The sequence below is a fragment of the Lampris incognitus genome, chromosome 10 (genome assembly GCF_029633865.1).
Source record: "Lampris incognitus isolate fLamInc1 chromosome 10, fLamInc1.hap2, whole genome shotgun sequence".
NCBI lineage: Eukaryota > Metazoa > Chordata > Actinopteri > Lampriformes > Lampridae > Lampris > Lampris incognitus.
Window position 1 is genome coordinate 1136521 of NC_079220.1, and position 20786 is coordinate 1157306.

Here is a 20786-nt window from a genome sequence, read left to right on the forward strand (position 1 = left end):
GAGCCAAGTTAAGTTCAGAGAGTATCGTCATCAACAATTACTACTAAACCCCTCACATCTTCAGAACCAGAATTCTGCCGGACTGAAAACAGCACATCCTGCACGCCCCAGGTGTTCACACAAACCTCTGTCTTTCTGCCAGTCTGTAAAAACCAAACTACTCTGAGCCGAGCTGCCTGCAGCCCAGCCGGCATCAGAACCACGTCTTCTGACCCCTCGCCCCTCACATGGTTTTCCTTGTTTTCCAAACAGCTGATGTGGCCAGTCCTGAAAAGAAATCCACTAATGTGTGTACAGATGTGTTCTCTGCACAGCAGTGTGGATAGATAAGAAGACCAAAAGAAAGTCTTTCTCCTAAGCCCTGAAACCATGTCTGTAGGGAAACCATGTCTGTAGTGAAACCATGTCTGTATCAAAACCATGTCTGTAGTGAAACCATGTCTGTAGTGAAACCATGTCTGTAGGGAAACCATGTCTGTAGTGAAACCATGTCTGTAGGGAAACCATGTCTGTAGTGAAACCATGTCTGTAGCGAAACCATGTCTGTAGGGAAACCATGTCTGTAGTGAAACCATGTCTGTAGTGAAACCATGTCTGTATCAAAACCATGTCTGTAGTGAAACCATGTCTGTAGCGAAACCATGTCTGTAGTGAAACCATGTCTGTAGTGGGCTGAATAGTCTGACCAGTCTGGGACACTGGATAACGGATGGTATATTGTTTCTGTCTGCAAGCAGAAAGGACAGCCATCCCCTGTGCCAGGATTGAGGTGCACCAGATACCTGTTTGTAGCTATGGCCCCATGTACCATCCTCCACTCGAGGTCACCTGTCCATTTTTTAATGGGAGGTTTGTACAGGGACCACCAAAAACCCCTCAGGGACAATCCCACACCATAAAACTCAGTCCACCTCAACACCTTCACCCCTGCCAGGGAGGGTTTTTTCTCTAGAGTCTCAAAGTCTCCCAACTCTAGGGTCTTTAGAGACAGGGGGATGTCCTCCTTAACTTGCCACTGTCCCACAGCAGGAGAGACAGCCTGGGAGGGAAAGACATACTCATACCCATTGGTGAGATAGAGCACAATCTTCAGCAAACGCTCCGAGGGCTTCTGGCAGGGAAGCACAGACCTCCTCCACCAGCCTGAGCAGCAGTCTATTGGACCTGATGTCGAGCAATTCAGCTAGGTGGGTGATGGATGTCTTCATGAGATGACCCAGCTTAACACAGTCAGCCTCTCTCAGTCTGGATCACAGCCTAAATGAAGACAAAACCTGAGAGGTGATGAAACTGTTTCCAAACAAGGGCTCCTGAAAGAGCCACATCCCTGGTGTCATCACAGCTTCCCAGTGGAACATTAAAACCTGCCCCGCCTGTAAGACAGACTGGTAAACAGGTGTCAAACCAGTTAAATCCATGTACTGAGGCTGAAGCAGGAACAAGTGTTTGTCATAGCCTGGGCATCCAGCCCTGCTTAGCAACAAAGAGGCAGCATCTGCCCATAGCAGGCCAAAGCTGTAAAGCAGTCTCTGAGCTGTCTGCAGTCTGAAGGCTGTGATCTGTGACTCAATGTCTACTAGGACCTGTCCTCCCTCCTGTCCCGGCAGGTACAGTATCGCTAATCTCAGCCAGTGCTGTCCTGACCAGAAGAAATCCACAACTACCCTCTGAATTCCGTCAGTCAAGCCCCTTGGTGGAGGTAAGACTATCAGTTTGTGCATGTAACAAATAAATAATCTTGAATCTTATTGATGATCAGGACCCTTCCCCTACAGGAAAGCTGAGGTAGCAGCCATTTCCATTCAGACAGTCTGGCACACACTCTCTCCATAGCAGCCCATAGATGCCCCCCTTGTGTCCTGGATGTTGACTACCTTACTGGTAGACCACAGTATGTGCGCTTGCAACACTGTGTGTCAGATAGAGTGGTCAGCAACACTGGAGCTCTGCAGGGGACGGTCCTGTCTCCCTTCCTTTTCAACCTCTACACCACGGACTTCAGCTACCTCACAGAGTCCTGCCATCTTCAGAAGTTCTCTGATGACTCTGCTATAATCGGATGCATCAGTAAGGGCGAGGAGGCTGAGTACAGGGCTGTGGTGGGAAACGTTGTCACGTGGTGTGAGCGGAACAATCTGCAGCTCAATGTGACTAAGACAAAGGAGCTGGCTGTTGACCTGAGGAGGGACATGACACCAGTTACCCCTGTTTCCATCCACGGGGTTGGTGTGGACACTGGGGAATACCACAAGTACCTGGGGGTGTATATAGACAATAAACTGGACTGGGCCAAGAACACTGACTGATGCCCTCTACAAGAAGGGACAGAGCCGTCTCTACTGTTTGAGGGGGCTGAGGTCCTTCAACATCTGCCAGACGATGCTCAGGATGTGGTGTGAGTCTGTGGTGGCAGTGCTCTCCTGTTTGCTGTTGTGTGTTGGGGCAGCAGGTTGAGGGTAGCGGATGCAAACAGGCTCAATAAACTGATCCACAAGGCCGGTGACGCTGTGGGGCTGGAGCTGGACTCTGGCGGCGGTTTCTGAGAGGAGGATGCTGTTGAAGTTATGTGGCATCATGGACAATGTCTCCCACACACTCCATGACCCGCTGATTGGGCACAGGAGTACTTTTAGTAATAGACTCATTCTGCTAAAAAGCACCACAGAGCGCCACAGGAGGTCATTCCTGCGTGTGGCCATCAGACTTTACATCTCCTCCCTCAGACTCAGACTGTCAGACACTCTGAGTCAATGGTCATCTGACATGCCCTCCCACTTGCGTTACCCTGTCGGTGTTTGTTTGTGCGGCTTCTTTCATGCTGCAGTAATACAGTATAGATAGGGTGTTATGTGCTGGAGCATGGCGCACATATGTTTACATATTTTATTCTTATTTCTATTTCTTATGTTATCTTCTGTTTCTATGATTTCTTTTTTCTTATTTCTATTTTCTTGTTATCTTGTATCTTGTCATCTTTTCTTCACTAGAGCGTGACTGTCTGTAATAGGACCCAATTTCCCCTCAGGGATAAATAAAGCATTCTGATTCTGATGCCCTCCCTGAATAGGATCACTGTTTGCTGTTATTCCAGGCCTCTCCTCTTGTGCTGTACATCTGTCTTCCACTTGATTCTGTCAAGTTGTCAAGTTATTTCCTGCTATTCAAGAGACATTATTTCATCTGTCAATGGGTTGTCCCCCCCTAAGTGAATGTCACCACCCTCAGACGTCTTTCCGTCTTACGTCTTTTGAAGCCCCCGTGTAGTTCATGTTTTCCAGTGCCTCAAACGTCAATTTATCTACATTGATTCCTCACATTCCACAACCAGAAGGGAAAACGGTCTCCACAAAGAAAAGCCAGTCTGGTTCCCAAGGGCAGCGGGACTCATTGTGTGTCAGCCTCAGTGCTATGGACACACAGCCTCTTCTCTGTGAAGGATGAGTTCTGAAAACTTCGTGAAAACCCTGGTCACTTCCACAGATAATCTCGTTGTTAAGTGCTGCTCAACCAGAAGTAGCAAAAAGCAACAAAAAAGTAGGAAAATTTGGAAAGTCAAAGAGCAAAGCGGAGGGCAAGAGCAAAAGGGTCTGCACTGTAGTGTGGACGGGAACAAAGACCAGAACAGACCAAGCCAGACATGACCAGACTACACCAGATCCAACCCAGGCCAAAGCAAGCCAGAACAGACCAAACCAAACCAAACTAAACCAGACCAAACAACACCAGAACAGACCAGATCACATGAAACTAGATCAGATCAAACCAGACCAAGCCAGAACAGACCATACCATGCCAAAGCGGAACAAACCAAATGAGACCAAACCATATGAGAGCAGACCAAGGCAAATCAGACCAAACTAAACAAGACCAGATCAGACTGGACCAAGCCAGACTTGACCAGACCAGAAAAAAACCAAGCCAGACCATACGAGACAAGACCAAAACCAAACTAAACCAGAAAAACCAGACCAGACAGAGCAAAAACACACCAGACCAGACCCAACAAGGACAAAACAGACCAGACCAAACCAAACCAAGCCAGAGCAGAACAGACCAAAACATACAAGACCTGACCATACCAAACCAAGCCACAACAGACTAGAATAGACTAGACCAGACCAAACTAAACCAAACCAGACAAGGCCAGATCAAACCAGACCAAACTAAACCAGACCAGGACAGACCAGATCATATGAAACCAGATACTGTCAAACCAGACCAGACTAGAAAAGACAAGACCAGACCGAACCAGATAAGACCAGACCACCCCAGACAAGACGACCAGACCAAAGCTAGCCAGCAGTAATCATGCATTCTGATATGATGATTTATGATTCTAGGGAAAATAGATCAGCCAGACAATGAAAAGAGAGACTCGCCAGGACCCTCCCGCCAGGCTGCTTCTGACTGGCTACTGAGACTCCCAACCACATGTCCTCAACCAGGTCCTGATTTTCATCCAAGTCGCTATCTGAAAAAAAAATAGATACAGGAAATACAGTTTGGTGTTATCTCTGTCAGTTCTCTATCATTATTCATCATTCTATCTCTCTATCATTCGCTACATCATCATTAATCTAGTTCTCGATCACTGCTATCATCCATTGTGGGGCAGCATGGCTCAGGAGGTAGAGTAGGTCGTTCAATATTTGGAAGGTTGCTGGTTTGATCCCTGGCTCCACAGAGAGTGTATCAAAGTGTCTTTGAGCAAGACACTGAACCCCTAACTGGCCCTGATGAGCAGGTTGGCACCTTGCATGGCAGCCTCCGCCATCAGTGTGTGAATGTGTGTGTGAATGGGTGGATGTGAGGTGTACACTGTGAAGAGCTTCGAGGGGTCGGCAGACTAGAAAAGGGCCATATAAATGCAGCCCATTTATCCATCCTCATTCTATTTCTCATTCCTCTACCCTCCATCTTCATTCTACCTCTCACTCCTCTATCCTCCATCTTCATTCTACCTCTCACTCCTCTATCCTGCATCCTCATTCTATCTCACACTTCTCTATCCTCATCCTCATTCTATCTCTCTCTTCTCTACCCTCCATCCTCATTCTATCTCTCACTCCTCTATCCTCCATCCTCATTCTATCTCTCACTCCTCTATCCTCATCCTCATTCTATCTCTCTCTTCTCTACCCTCCATCCTCATTCTATCTCTCACTCCTCTATCCTCCATCCTCATTCTATCTCTCACTTCTCTATCCTGCATCCTCATTCTATCTCACACTTCTCTATCCTCATCCTCATTCTATCTCTCTCTTCTCTACCCTCCATCCTCATTCTATCTCTCACTCCTCTATCCTCCATCCTCATTCTATCTCTTTATCCATCCTCATTCTATTTCTCACTTCTCTATCCTGCATCCTCATTCTATCTCACACTTCTCTATCCTCATCCTCATTCTATCTCTCTCTTCTCTATCCTCATCCTCATTCTATCTCTCTCTTCTCTATCCTTCGTCCTCATTCTATCTCGCACTTTTTTATCCTCCATCCTCATTCTATCTCTCTCTTCTCAATCCTCCATCATCATTCTATCGCTCACTCCTCTATCATCCATCCTCATTCTATCTCTCACTCCTCTATCATCCATCATCATATATCTCTCACTTCTCTATCCTCCATCATCATTCTATCTCTCACTCCTCTATCCTCCATCCTCATTCTATTTTTGCCACTTCTCTATCCTCCATCCTCATTCTATTTTTGTCACTTCTCTATCCTCCATCACCATTCTATTTTTGCCACTTCTCTATCCTCCATCACCATTCTATTTTTGCCACTTCTCTATCCTCCATCAACATTCTATTTTTGTCACTTCTCTATCCTCCATCGTCACTGTCTCTCTTTCTATCACTTCTGTACAATCCATCATCATTCTACCTCTTTTTCATTTCGCCATCATCTATGATCATTTTGTGTCTCTGTCACTTCTCTTTAGCAATAGAATGACCGGGATCTCACTCCTACCTAAAATGACCATGGGCGGTCAAAATAACCGCCGGTTTTTAAACTCTATATTCTGTCAAGATTAAGGGTGGGACGATACTGGATCGAATTCAAAATCGTTCGATACGTGCTTCATGATTCAAGACGCTCCCCATTTTACGAGAACACATGATCACACAGGTCCTGTGTATGACGTTAAACTGCAACCATCGGGTCGTCGGCGACTAAACCGGCACCCCCACTTCAACCCTTGGATTGTTGTGAGTGGGGTGTGTGAACACCCAGCAGGACTAAAAACAAAACCTGTCAAAGGGTGGATGAGTTCCTCTGTGAACCAACGGCCATCCATACCTGGAGAGGAGATAGGGACCACCAGGTACTCCCCCTACTGACACACAATGGTGACTCAACCTGTTGAGGCATCAGCTGTGCTCCATAGGTTATGGAACTGATGAGGATGATGTGTTATTAACACTACAACGACCGGGATTTCACTCCTACCTAAAACGACCACGGGCAGTCAAAATGACGGGCAGTTCTTAAACGTTATATTGTGTCAAGATAAATACCCAATGGAGATATTAATGCATTACATATGTTAGTATGTCTGTTAGGAAACTAACTGACAACAAAATTAACATTTTAACAACTTTAATATTGCAGCGGATTCAGGAGGCCGCCGGGAATCCGCCGCAGCCGAGATGGGAACTGGATCGCCCGCACAACAGGTGACTGTGCTAACCAGTCGACTAAAGGGTCCGACCCGTTAGCCAACGGGCTCGCGAGTCTACACAACCGTGATCGTTACAATACTCTTTGTCAAACAATTTAAAATGGCCGCTGTCCAACGCCTGTAAATACCGCAACGCCTGGGTGGTAGTGGTCTGAAACAGTGGCTGTACCCAGACATGTTGGAACTAATACCTGAAAACACATATCGCTAATCTAAAAAACGTAATCTTATAAATCCAAATCCTGTTTCAATGCTGTATCCTTCTCTCACTCAGACGTGTGACTGTCTTCCCTGTGTCTCCTCCCGTGTGTGTGAATGGTGTGATGGGAGTCTCCCCTGTGCGCATGTGCAGTCTGTCCTCCTGCCAGGCCTCCATGGCATGGTGATGGTGCTCGCTTGGCTCATATTCTGCATATATGTTATAATTCCATTATAACTCTGTTATCTCTCAGTGTTGTGTTGTTTAAATTGTGTAAACACAACATCATGGCACGTTGTGCGTCTTGGGAGAGAGATCCTCCTCTGGTGCTCTCCCTGAGGCTTCTTCCTGTTGTTTCTCCCCGTTAAAGGTTTTAGGGAGTTGCTCCTTATCCGATGTGAGGGTCGAAGAGCAGGATGTTGTGTTGCTGTAAAGCCCCCTCAGGCACATGTGTAATTTGTGATAATGGGTTTTACAAATAAATTAGACCTGACTTGACTACCCTCTTCCATTTTATAATGCTGATTTATGTACTTCTCTTGTTATTTTGGTGAAAGTGTCGCAAAAGTAGTGTAATCAGTAACATTATTCTACAGAGACAGTAGTCTTGTAAAGTAACACTACTTTCAAACGAAATTAACTAGTAATATGTAACGTATTGTATTTTGAAAGTAACTTGCTCAACACTGGTCACTTCTCGGTTAAACATCTTTCTGTCCCTCTGTGTCACTTCTCTGCCATCCATCATCATTCTATATCTCTATGAACTCTCCATCATCACATTCATTCTATATCGCCATCACCTCTCAATCATCGTTTTATATCTCCATCACCTCTCCATCATCATCATCATACTAGTTCTCTATCACCTCCCCATCATCCATCATCCTATAGCTCTATCACATCTCCATCATCCAATATCGTTCTTTATCTCTATCACCTCTCTATCATCATCATTAGATGTCTCTATCACCTCTCCATCACCATCATCGTTCTATATCTCTATCACCTCTCTATCATCATCATTATCATCATCATCATCATCATCATCATCATTATATGTCTCTATCACCTCTCCATCACCATCATCATTCTAAATCTCTATCACCTCTCCTTCATCAACATCATACCATATCCCCATCACCTCTCCATCATCCATCATCAATCTGTATCTCTGTCACCTCCCCATCATCATTATCATTCTATATCCATATCACCTCTCCATCAATATCATTATTCTATATCCCTATCACCTCTCCATCATCATCATCATCATCATTCTATATCTCTATCACCTGTCTATCGTCATCATCATCATCATTATATGTCTCTATCACCGCTCCATCATCAACATCATTTCATATCCCTATCACCTCTCCATCATCAACATCATTCTATATTCCTATCACCTCTCCATCATCCATCATCAATCTGTATCTCTGTCACCTCCCCATCATCATTATCATTCTATATCCATATCACCTCCCCATCAATATCATTATTCTATATCCCTATCACCTCTCCATCATCATTCTGTAACTCTATCTCCTCTCCATCATCAACATCATTCTATATCCCTATCACCTCTACATCATCATCATTCTATATCCCTATCACCTCTCGATCAATATCTTCATTCTATTTATCTATCACCTCTCCATCATCACCATCATCATCATTCTATATCTATCACCTCTCCATCATCACCATTCTATAGTTCTACCACCTCGCCATCATCAATCTATATCGCCATCACCTCTCCATCATCACCATCATTCTCTATCCATCACCTCTCCATCATCATCATCATCATCATCATTCTATATCTCTATCACCTCTTCATCATCATCATCATCTATATCTCCATCACCTCTCCATCATCATCATCATCATTATCATCATTCTATAACTCTAACACGTCTCCATTATCATCATCATTCTATACCTCTATCACCTCTCCATCTCCATCATCATCATTATATAGCTCTATCACCTCTCCATCATCATCATTATATATATATATATCTATCACCTCTCCATCATCCATCATCGTTCTATATCTCTATCACCTCTCCATCATCATCATCATTATATAGCTCTATCACCTCTCCATCCATCATCATCATCATTCTATATCTCCATCACCGCTCCATCATCATCATCATCATTCTATATCGCTTTAACATCTCCATCATCATCATCATCATCATTCTGTATCTCTATCACCTCTCCATCATCCGTCATGATGTGCTTCAATGAACTCTACAGATGTACCTACTTCATTTGTTAAAGCATGTTTAGAAACAGGGGTCTCGTCTTCTCTTCAGCCATTAGAAGGTAACAGCTATGGTCCAGAAACATTCAAACTTCATCCATAGACAAAAACAATCCATCTCATTAGGAGGCTGTGTAGCAAAGACTAAAATAATATTAGTACATGCATTACATTTTATAAAGTGCTTTTCTAGCTGCAACAGCCATTCAGAGCACTTTACAATTAATCAATGTCTCACCCACACCCACCCACCCACCTACCCCCCCCCACACACACACACACAGACATACACACACACACTTAAGGTTGTCCGTTGTGTCCGATGATGACAATCTTGCCTCAGTCACTTATGAGTCTTCTTATGGCTGTAAAGCCCAATCTGCGATCCACACGGTTTGCCACAGACAGAACAGGTGAGAGCACTGACTGGGGGTGGAGTTGTGGCACTGGCTTCATGTCTCTTTAGACGTCTCCTGGTCCGTCGATCACCTCGGTCCTTCTCACACACACACACACACACACACACACATCCAACGGGGGATGTCAACCATGCAAGCTAACAGCTAGCTCACTGGGAGGCTCTTAGGGGTTAGGCGTCTTGCTCAGGGACACCTTCACATTTTTGCCATAAGGAGCCGATGATTGAACCAGCAACCCTCCAGTGACCAGACAACCTGATCTGCCTCCTGCACCACTGCTGCCCAATAGTAATAATGTTATAACAAGGAGCAGTATTTATATTATTGTAATATTAGCACATCACAATAATAGTAGTAGTAGAAATAATATAGTAGTAGTAGTAGGAGTAGTAGTAGTAGTAATGATATGGGTATTTCTATCAGATTAACAGTAGTAGTAGAAATAATATTATAGTAGTTGTAGTAGTAGTAGTAGTAGTAGCAGCGGTAGTAGTAATTATATGGGTATTTCTATTAGACTAACAGTAGTGGTAGAAGTAATATTATAGTAGTTGTAGTAGTAGTAGTAATGATATGGGTATTTCTGTCAGACTAACTAACAGTAATAGCAGCCAGACATGATCAGTCTCACCTGAGCCAATGAGGTCCATCCTGGAACAGTCTGACAACTCGCTGGTGATTGGGCAGCTGTACACTCCGCCTGTCTGATTGGCTGGGACATGAAGCTCCGCCTTTTCCTTGGGAGCACCAACCAATAGCCTGCAGAGGTGAGGTAGGTCACATGATCAACCCTGAGAGGTCTGAAGAGAAACATCAAGACTCAAGTCATAACTAGACTATCACACGTACACACACACACACACTGTGTGGTCTTCCATTAGAAGCCAATTCAATTAGTATGAATGAAGAAGCGTTCTGCTGCGCTGAGGACAAAGAAAGAGAGACGGGAGCAGGATATGCTGTAATTCATTTAACAAGCTAACAGTCTACTGACCCCACCCTCACCTCTAGACTGACTCTCTCTCTCTCTCTGTCTCTCTCTCTCTCTCTCTCTCTCTCTCTGTCTCTCTCTCTCTCTCTCTCTCTCTCTCTCACACACACACACTGTGTGGTCTTCCATTAGAAGCCAATTCAATTAGTATGAATGAAGAAGCGTTCTGCTGCGCTGAGGACAAAGAAAGAGAGACGGGAGCAGGATATGCTGTAATTCATTTAACAAGCTAACAGTCTACTGACCCCACCCTCACCTCTAGACTCTCTCTCTCTCTCTCTCTGTCTCTGTCTCTCTCTCTGTCTCTCTCTCTCTCTCTCACACACACACACTGTGTGGTCTTCCATTAGAAGCCAATTCAATTAGTATGAATGAAGAAGCGTTCTGCTGCGCTGAGGACAAAGAAAGAGAGACGGGAGCAGGATATGCTGTAATTCATTTAACAAGCTAACAGTCTACTGACCCCACCCTCACCTCTAGACTCACTCTCACTCTCTCTCTCTCTCTCTCTCTCTCTCTCTCTCTCTCTCTCTCTCTCTCTCTCTCTCTCTCTCTCTCTCTCTCTCTCTCTCTCTCTCTCTCTCTCTCTCTCTCTCTCTCTCTCTCTCTCTCTCTCTCTCTCTCTCTCTCTCTCACACACACACACTGTGTGGTCTTCCATTAGAAGCCAATTCAATTAGTATGAATGAAGAAGCGTTCTGCTGCGCTGAGGACAAAGAAAGAGAGACGGGAGCAGGATATGCTGTAATTCATTTAACAAGCTAACAGTCTACTGACCCCACCCTCACCTCTAGACTGACACTCTCTCTCTCTCTCTCTCTCTCTCTCTCTCTCTCTCTCTCTCTCTCTCTCTCTCTCTGTCTCACACACACACGCACGTACTTACTGTATTTGATCCTAGCTGACCCGTCACCAGCTATCAGTGCGTTGTTCATTAACGTGTGTGTGTGTGTGTGTGTGTGTGTGTGTGTGACCGTCTGTCTAAATCACACACACACACACACACACACACACACACACACACACGTACACACACAAAACCCCATTGTGTGTCTGTTTGACAGAATGAGAGTTTGTGCGTGGCCTGTGTTCGTGAGTGTGCACTAGCAGTTAGTTGTGTGTGTGTGTGTGTGTGTGTATGTTAGTGGCTGTGTATGTGTGTGTGTGTGTGTGTGTGTATGTTAGTGTATGTGTATGTGTGTGTGTGTGTGTATGTTAGTGTGTGTGTGTGTGTGTGTGTGTGTGTGTGTGTGTGTGTGTGTGTGTGTGTGTGTGTGTGTGACCGTCTGTCTAAATCACACACACACACACACGTACACACACAAAACCCCATTGTGTGTCTGTTTGACAGAATGAGAGTTTGTGCGTGGCCTGTGTTCGTGAGTGTGCACTAGCAGTTAGTTGTGTGTGTGTGTGTGTGTGTGTATGTTAGTGGCTGTGTATGTGTGTGTGTGTGTGTGTGTGTGTGTGTGTGTGTGTGTGTGTGTGTTCTCCTGGATCTCCACCTCACTGCTCAACCAGCCCACCCCAGTGGACTCAACTGTTCTGGCAGAACTCCCTGAACAGCCCACCTTGCAAGACCTAGACCTCCCACCATCTTTTAAAGAAATCCTACATGCAGTCAAGACCCTGAAAAACAACAAAACCCCTGGACCTGATAATATTCCAGCTGAAATCCTCAAGGAAGGAGGCTACCTCTGTACGAGGACACTGTATCTCTATATCCTTGAGGTGTGGAGTCGCGAGTGTGTCCCCCAACAGTGGAAAGATGCCAACATTGTGGCCATTTATAAAAACAAAGAAGACAAATCCATCTGCTCCAACAGTAGGGGTATTTCACTACCGGCCATTGCCAGAAAGGTTCTAGCCAAGATCATGCTCCGCAGACTAACACTCGCAGTAGCCGAACAGGTCATACCAGAGTCACAGTGCGGCTTCCGAAAGGATAGAGGGACCGTTGACATGATCTTTGTGACACGCCAGCTCCAGGAGAAATGCCGAGAACAGCACAAGGATCTATACAAAGCATTCATAGACCTCTCAAAGGCATTTGATACAGTTAACCGGGCCCTGCTGTGGCAAGTCCTGAAGAAATTTGGATGTCCACCCAAGTTTCTTACCCTTCTTGGACAGTTTCACTCAGGAATGATGGCCCGAGTGATAGTGGGAAACCACAGTTCTGAGCCCTTTGGTGTGCAGACTGGAGTCAGACAAGGCTGTGTGCTAGCCCCAGTCCTGTTCAATATCTTCTTAGTCTCCGTTACAACACTGTTACGAAGGAGGTTGGAGAAGCAGGCTGGAGTTACCATTGACTTCAGGCTTGATGGTAACCTATTCAACATCAGGAGGTTTCAGGCAACCACCAAGTTGACCTCTGAGACCATTATTGAGCTACAGTATGCCGATGATTGTTCCCTGGTAGCTCACACACCAGAAGCTCTACAAAACACTCTGTCGGCAGTTCTAACTGCATACAGGAGAATGGGACGGATTATCAACACCCAAAAGACAGAGGTAATCTGTCAGTTGACTGCCGGCCTCCCAAGCCACCCAACAACCTTCACAGCAGAAGGGCAACAACTGGCCACTGTTCCTGCCTTCAAATATCTGGGAAGTATGCTATCTGACACCTGCAAAATAGACGATGAGATTCAGCACCGCCTCAAACAAGCCTCAACATCTTTTGGCCGTCTAAGGAGAAGGGTTTTCCAAAACAGCAACCTCAGTCTCCACACCAAAGTGCTTGTTTACAGAGCAGTGTGCATCTCCACACTACTCTATGGATGTGAGGCATGGACCATCTACAGCCACCATCTCAGAAGCCTGGAGGCCTTCCATGTAAAATGTCTCCAGAGGATCCTGGGCATTACTTGGGAGGACAGAGTGCCACACACAGAGGTGTTGGAGCAGGCAGGCAGCTGCAGCGTGGAGTCTACCCTAAAACACCATCAACTCAGGTGGCTTGGGCATGTTATTCGCATGCCCAGCGAACGACTCCCACGAAAAGTCCTCTACGGCCAACTACGCCTTGGTCAACGCACTGCTGGTGGGCAGAAGAAGCGGTTCAAAGACCAAATGAAGACCACACTAAAAAGATGTCAGATCAACCCCTCTTCTTTGGAGGAACTTGCTTTCTGCTGCACAACCTGGCGCTCTCACATCTCAGAGGGAGTGAAGTACATGGAAAACCAGCGCACACAACACCGTGTAGCAAAGCGTGCAAAGAGGCATGCTCGCAAAGCTACCCCTGCCCCCCCCAGCACCACTTTTACATGCCCGGTCTGCAACCGCAACTGTGCATCCAGGATCGGACTATTCAGCCACCAAAGGACCCACAAATAGAAGAAGATGGTCATCATCGGGCACGATGGACAACCACCAAGCAAGTGTGTGTGTGTGTTAGTGGCTGTGTATGTGTGTGTGTGTGTGTGTGTGTATGTATGTGTGTGTGTGTGTTCTCCTGGATCTCCACCTCACTGTGGTGGAGAAGCTTGCATGTACCAATGATCCAAAGAGCTATGGCGTCCGGAGCTTGGCTCCTGGTAGATCACCAAGGCGGACAGGTTAAGGGGGAGGTTCCAGAGGAAGTGTGATCCAACAAAGTCCTCAGCGGCGGAGCTGGTGGAAGGTGTCTCCAGGTCACAACGGCAGTGAAGGCGGATGAAGGCTTCAACAGAGGGTGGTCCCCAATCGTCTTGGTTCTCCATGTCATTGGACTCTGGCCACCCCCTGCCAAGGACCGTGTGGTGGCTGCAGGCGCATCAGCCACCACACGTAAAAAGCTGTCATATGCAGGCGTCTTCCCATTATGCAGCTCCAAGATCAGCCTCTTCACCCACCTCAGGACCTAGAGGGAGGGCAATCACACTCGACCCTGGGTGACTGCCGATGATGATGATGTTTACATTTGAGTCCTGTATGTCTGTATCCGGGAACCGCCGCAGCCAGGATGTGAACCCGGATCCCCAGCACCACGGGCGACAAAGTTAACCAGTCAACTAAGGAGTCCGACCCGTTAGCCAAGGGCTAGGGAGTCTACTTATTCGTGGTCGTTACACTACCCCCCTCCCTCGGACATCAGTTCTCTAACGCCTCTGGGTGCACACGCTTCCGATGGCCTCATGGTCTCACAATCCCACTTCTGACACCAATGTAGCAAATTCGGGGGGCAGCTACACGGGAGGGGGGGCAGGGACAGCCCGAGAAACGCCGCAGCCAAGGGCTAGGGAGCCTACTTATTCGTGGTCGTTACAGTATATTAGGTGGACACCTAAATATACGAAGCTTAAAATCCAAAAGTGATCCGATAAATCATATGGGCCAACTTAGATTTCCTCGGTTTATCAGACACTTGGCTTCTTGATTACTCCCCAGCTGCTGCTGTATAACTTCCGGTTTATACAATTTTCAGGAAAGACTTGACCGGATGCAAAGGGGAGGGGGGTTATGGCATATGTAAAGGGCAACATTCATTGTAATGATTCAATGGCAAGATCCAACTGATCTGGAATGTATAGGCCTAACCATGATTTCATCACCTCAGATGTCCGATGCACTCAGTCTCTTATCAGCCACCCTCATCAAACATGAGCTTTTATGATAAACTCAAGAAGATGTTACGCCAATGTGAGCTCAAGAAAGCGGTCATTGCAATTGGTGACTTCAACTTAGATTGGGAAGACAAGTCCTTAAAGAAAAAGCTCAAGCAAACTACTGATCATTTCAATTTGACTCAAATGGTTAACGGTCCAACAAGAATAACAAACAGCCCCAGTTCCCAGATTGACCTAATATTCAGCAATAGATCCGAAAGGATCACAAAATCACACAACATGATAACTGGGCTGTCAGACCACAATACGGTGCTTATACCATGCAGGAGGTTTACTACCCATACTACTCATTGCGTTAAGGAACTCTTTGACATCCCAATAAACAAGCAAGAGGACTTCAAAACAACCATAAAAAAATACAATTAAATAAAATAAACTGGGATGATCTACTCCTTGAAAACGATTCAGAAGTAACTGGCCAAAACTTTACAGAAAAATTACAATCTATAATCAACGAATTTCGATTACGATGAAACAGACTCTCCCCTCGGTGAACAATAATGTCCAAAAATTGATGAAGGAGTGAGACAAGGCCTTAAAAATAGCCACAAAATCAAAGATATTACGTGTAGACATACATTCACAATGCTAAGAATCAAGGTAACAAGAGAATTGAGAAAAGCAAAGGTGGACTTCTTCATCACTATCATTGAAAACTCTCACGGTAACTCAAAAGCTATATGGAACCAGATTAAAAAATTAACTGGTCAAAACAACGTCTTAACAAAGCCAACTGAATTGAAGGTCAATGACACAATCCTACAGAGCCCAGTCAATGTGGCACAGGCCCCCAATCAATACTTTGTTGAGTCAGTGACTACCATGGCCCAAAGTTTCACAGTTCAACAAAGCAATGCATGGACTATCGTTACTAGTGAGCCAGCACTAGCATTAAGACCAGTGTCTGAGACAGAGGTTGCAAAATTAATCGCATCTCTCAAGTCTTCAAGGGCTAAGGATATCTATGGTATGGACACACTCATGCTGATAGAGATCAACTCCTCAATATCTAACCCACTGACGCATATTATTAATACCTCATTTGGTCAAGCAAGGTTTCTCAACTCATGGAAGTCTGCAGTTGTAACCCCTATACTCAAAGGGGTCGTCTGACCACTAACTACAGGTCCATCAGTATTTCACCCATAGTATCAAAGGTATTCGAAAACCCAGCCACTGAGGATGCACAAGCCAGTGCATCCTTAGTGCCGGTCCCAAGCCCGACAAATGGGGAGGGCTGCGTCAGGAAGGGCATCCGGCGTAAAATCTTTGCCAAATCAAATGTGCGGATCATAAATAAGACTTACGTACCGGATCGGTCGAGGCCTGGGTTACCAACGACCGCCACTGGTACTGTTAACCAGCAGGGTGTCGGTGGAAACTATGCTACTGTTGGGCGAAGGAGAAGGAGAGGGGGAAAGCATGTCCAGAGGCAGCTAGAGAGGAGGAAGTGTAGGCATGTGGAGGTGAGAGTTGGAACTTTGAATGTTGGCACTATGACTGGTAAAGGCAGAGAGCTGGCTGACATGATGGAAAGAAGAAAGGTAGGCATACTGTGTGTGCAAGAGACCAGGTGGAAGGGGAGTAAGGCCAGGAGTATCGGAGGTGTGTTCAAACTCTTCTACCATGGTGTGAATGGGAGGAGAAATGGGGTAGGGGTAATTCTGAAGGAAGAGTATGTCAAGAGCGTGCTGGAGGTGAAGAGAGTGTCAGACAGAGTGATGAGTATGAAGCTGGAAATTGAAGGTTTATTGCTGAATGTTATCAGCGCATATGCCCCGCAAGTTGGGTGCGAGATGGATGAAAAAGAAGAATTCTGGAGTGAGTTGGACAACATGGTGGAGAGGGTACCCAAGGAGGAGACAGTGGTGACTGGAGCGGACTTCAACGGACATGTTGGTGAAGGGAACAGGGGTGATGAGGAGGTGATGGGTAGGTATGGAGTCAAGGAGAGAAACGTGGAAGGACAGATGGTGGTCGATTTTGCGAAAAGGATGGAAATGGCTGTGGTGAATACATATTTCAAGAAGAGGGAGGAACACAGGGTGACGTACAAGAGTGGAGGAAAGTGCACACAGGTGGACTATATCTTATGTAGAAGGCACCATCTAAAAGGGATTGGAGACTGCAAGGTGGTGACAGGGGAGAATGTAGCTAGGCAGCATCGGATGGTGGTCTGTAGGATGACTTTGGAGACCAAGAAGAGGAAGCGAGTGAAGACACAGCCGAAGATCAAATGGTGGAAGTTGAAGAAGGAAGACTGTTGTGTGGAGTTCAGGCAGGAGTTAAGACAGGCACTGGGTGGTAGTGAAGAGTTGCCAGATGGCTGGGCAAGCACTGCAGAAATAATGAGGGAGACAGCTAGGAAGGTACTTGGTGTGTCATCGGGACAGAGGAAGGAAGACAAGGAGACTTGGTGGTGGAATGAGGAAGTACAGCAAATTATACAGAGGAAAAGGTTGGCAAAGAAGAAGTGGGATAGTCAGAGAGATGAAGAAAGTAGACAGGAGTACAAGGAGATGCAGCGTAAAGCAAAGAGAGGTGGCAAAGGTAAAGGAAAAGGCGTATGGTGAGTTGTATGACAGGTTAGACACTAAGGAAGGAGAAAAGGACTTGTACCGATTGGCTAGACAGAGGGATCAAGCTGCAAAGGATGTGCAGCAAGTTAGGGCGATCAAGGATAGAAATGGAAATGTGCTGACAAGCGAGGAGAGTGTGCTGAGAAGGTGGAAGGAGTACTTTGAGGGGCTGATGAATGAAGAAAATGAGAGAGAGAGAAGGTTGGATGATGTAGGGATAGTGAATCAGGAAGTTCAGTGGATTAACAAGGAGGAAGTGAGAGCAGCTATGAAGAGGATGAAGAGTGGAAAGGCAGTTGGTCCTGATGACATACCTGTGGAGGCATGGAGATGTTTAGGAGAGATGGCAGTGGAGTTTTTAACTAGATTGTTTAACACAATCCTGGAAAGTGAGAGGATGCCTGAGGAGTGGAGAAGAAGCATACTGGTACCGATTTTCAAGAACAAGGGCGATGTGCAGAACTGTAGCAACTACAGAGGTATAAAGTTGATCAGCCACAGCATGAAGATATGGGAAAGAGCAATATAAGCTAGGTTAAGAGGAGAGGTGATGATCAGCAGCAGCAGCAGTATGGTTTCATGCCACGAAAGAGCACCACAGATGTGATGTTTGCTTTGAGAATGTTGATTGAGAAGTATAGAGAAGGCCAGAAAGAGTTGCATTGTGTCTTTGTAGATTTAGAGAAAGCTTATAACAGGGTGCCGAGAGAGGAGGTGTGGTATTGTATGAGGAAGTCAGGAGTTGCAGAGAAGTATGTAGGAGTGGTGAAGGATACGTATGAGGGAAGTGTGACAATGGTGAGGTGTGCGGTTGGAATGACAGATGGGTTCAAGGTGGAGGTCAGATTACATCAAGGATCGGCTCTGAGCCCTTTCTTGCTTACAATGGTGATGGACAGGTTGACGGACGAGATCAGGCAGGAGTCTCCATGGACGATGATGTTCGCGGATGACATTGTGATCTGTAGTGAGAGTAGGGTGCAGGTTGAGGAGAGCCTGGAGAGGCGGAGGTATGCACTAGAGAGGTGGAGGTATGCACTGGAGAGAAGAGGAATGAAAGTCAGTAGGAGCAAGACGGAATACCTATGCGTGAATGAGAGGGAGGACAGTGGAATGGTCAGGATGCAAGGAGTGGAGGTGACAAAGGCATTTGAGTTTAAATACTTGGGGTCAACTGTCCAAAGTAACGGGGAGTGCAGTAGAGAGGTGAAAAAGAGAGTGCAGGCAGGGTGGAGTGGGTGGAGAAGTGTGTCAGGAGTGATTTGCGACAGAAGGGTACCAGCAAGAGTTAAAGGGAAAGTTTACAAGATGGTTGTGAGACCAGCTATGTTGTATGGTTTGGAGACAGTGGCACTGATGAAAAGACAGGAGGCGGAGCTGGAGGTGGCAGAGTTGAAGATGATAAGATTTTCACTGGGAGTAATGAAGAAGGACAGGATTAGGAACGATTATATTAGAGGGACCGCTCAGGTTGGACGGTTTGGAGACAAAGCAAGAGAGGCAAGATTGAGATGGCTTGGGCATGTGTGGAGGAGAGATGCTGGGTATATTGGGAGAAGGATGCTGAATATGGAGCTGCCAGGGAAGAGGAGAAGAGGACGGCCAAAGAGGAGGTTTATGGATGTGATGAGGGAAGACATGCAAGTGGCTGGTGTGACAGAGGAAGACGCAGAAGACAGGAAGAAATGGAAACGGATGATCCGCTGTGGCGACCCCTAATGGGAGCAGCCGAAAGTAGTAGTAGATCAAAGGTATTCGAAAAACTAGTTGCCAAACAAATTGCTGACCATCTCAACAATAGCTCCTTCCCACTGCACCCAATACAGTTTGGATTCAGGGCTAATCACTCAACAGAAACGGCTGCGTGCTATTTCATAGAAAAAGTTAATGCGTCAATGGACAAAGGCGAGGCTGTAGGAGCCGTATTCCTTGATCTACGGAAAGTATTCGATACCATTAATCATAACACCTTACTGCATAAACTACTCAATTTCAATCTTTTAAAAGAATTTGCCAACCTTGCCAGATCCTACCTCTCATCTCGCTCCCAGCTTGTCAAAAATTGACAATTATACATTTAATCTCTAGATCTATCAACTGGTGTCCCACAGGGCTCTATGGTGGGTCCAATCCTATTAAGAATGTACATTAATGGTCTACCTTTTGTGTGTGGAAAATGTGACATCTTAATGTATGCTGATGCAGTTATTTTTTCTCATGGTAAAACTACAGAAGAGGTAGCAATCAAGTTAACAAATGTTATGTTGAAGGTCACATCCTGGCTTGACCAGTGTGGTCTGCAATTGAATGTTTTGAGAACAGTTTGTGTTTTCTCAAAAGGCAACAGCATTAATGTAGAGCAAGATATTCTCATCCAGGGAGAGAGACTACAAGTTGTCTCAGAATATGAATATTTAGGAGTACACATAGATTCAAACCTTCGCTTCAAAAACCCACACAGAGAGGGTCTGCAATAAAGTAAAGTTTAGTTTGGCAAATTTCAGGTTTACCAGAGACTTCCAATCAACTGAGGCAGCAAAGATAAACTTCCACTCAATGATTGTTTCCTACATCACCTATTGTCTGATAAACTGGTCTAACACACACTCTACAGCATTGAAACCACTGGAATCGTTATGCAAACAAGCACTCAAAACCTTAGACAAGAAGCCATTCACGTTTCATCATTGCCATATTCTAAAAAAGTACAATCTATTTAGTTGGGCAAACCTCAACAAATACAAAAAATGTCTACCTAGTTTATAAGATCATGCATGGTTTAGCTCAGGGGTGGACAATATTATCCAGAAAGGGCCGGTGTGGGTGAAGGTTTTTGTTCCAACCAAGCAAGTACACACCTGTGTCTCCTAATCAAGTTCCTCAGCAAACACTTTACTGGTTGATTAGTGGGATCAGGTGTGTAACTGCTTGGTTGGAACAAAAACCTGCACCCACACCGGCCCTTTCTGGATAAGACTGCCCACCCCTGTTTAGCTCCCCCTCCTCTGTCCAGCTTAGTCTTCAAA

General features: G+C 45.7%; 1 protein-coding gene across 1 annotated transcript in view; it reads right to left on the bottom strand.

Annotated features, from left to right (window-relative positions):
* The window catches only part of LOC130119133 (integrin alpha-3-like), a 143917-nt gene that overhangs the window by 122641 nt on the left and 490 nt on the right, over window positions 1-20786 (bottom strand). The window contains exons 2-3 of the mRNA XM_056287550.1: window positions 10209-10336; window positions 4380-4471 (exon numbers count right to left, since the gene is read on the bottom strand). Coding sequence (XP_056143525.1) covers window positions 4380-4471; window positions 10209-10336 — 220 coding nt within the window. The remainder of the gene's footprint in view (window positions 1-4379; window positions 4472-10208; window positions 10337-20786) is intronic.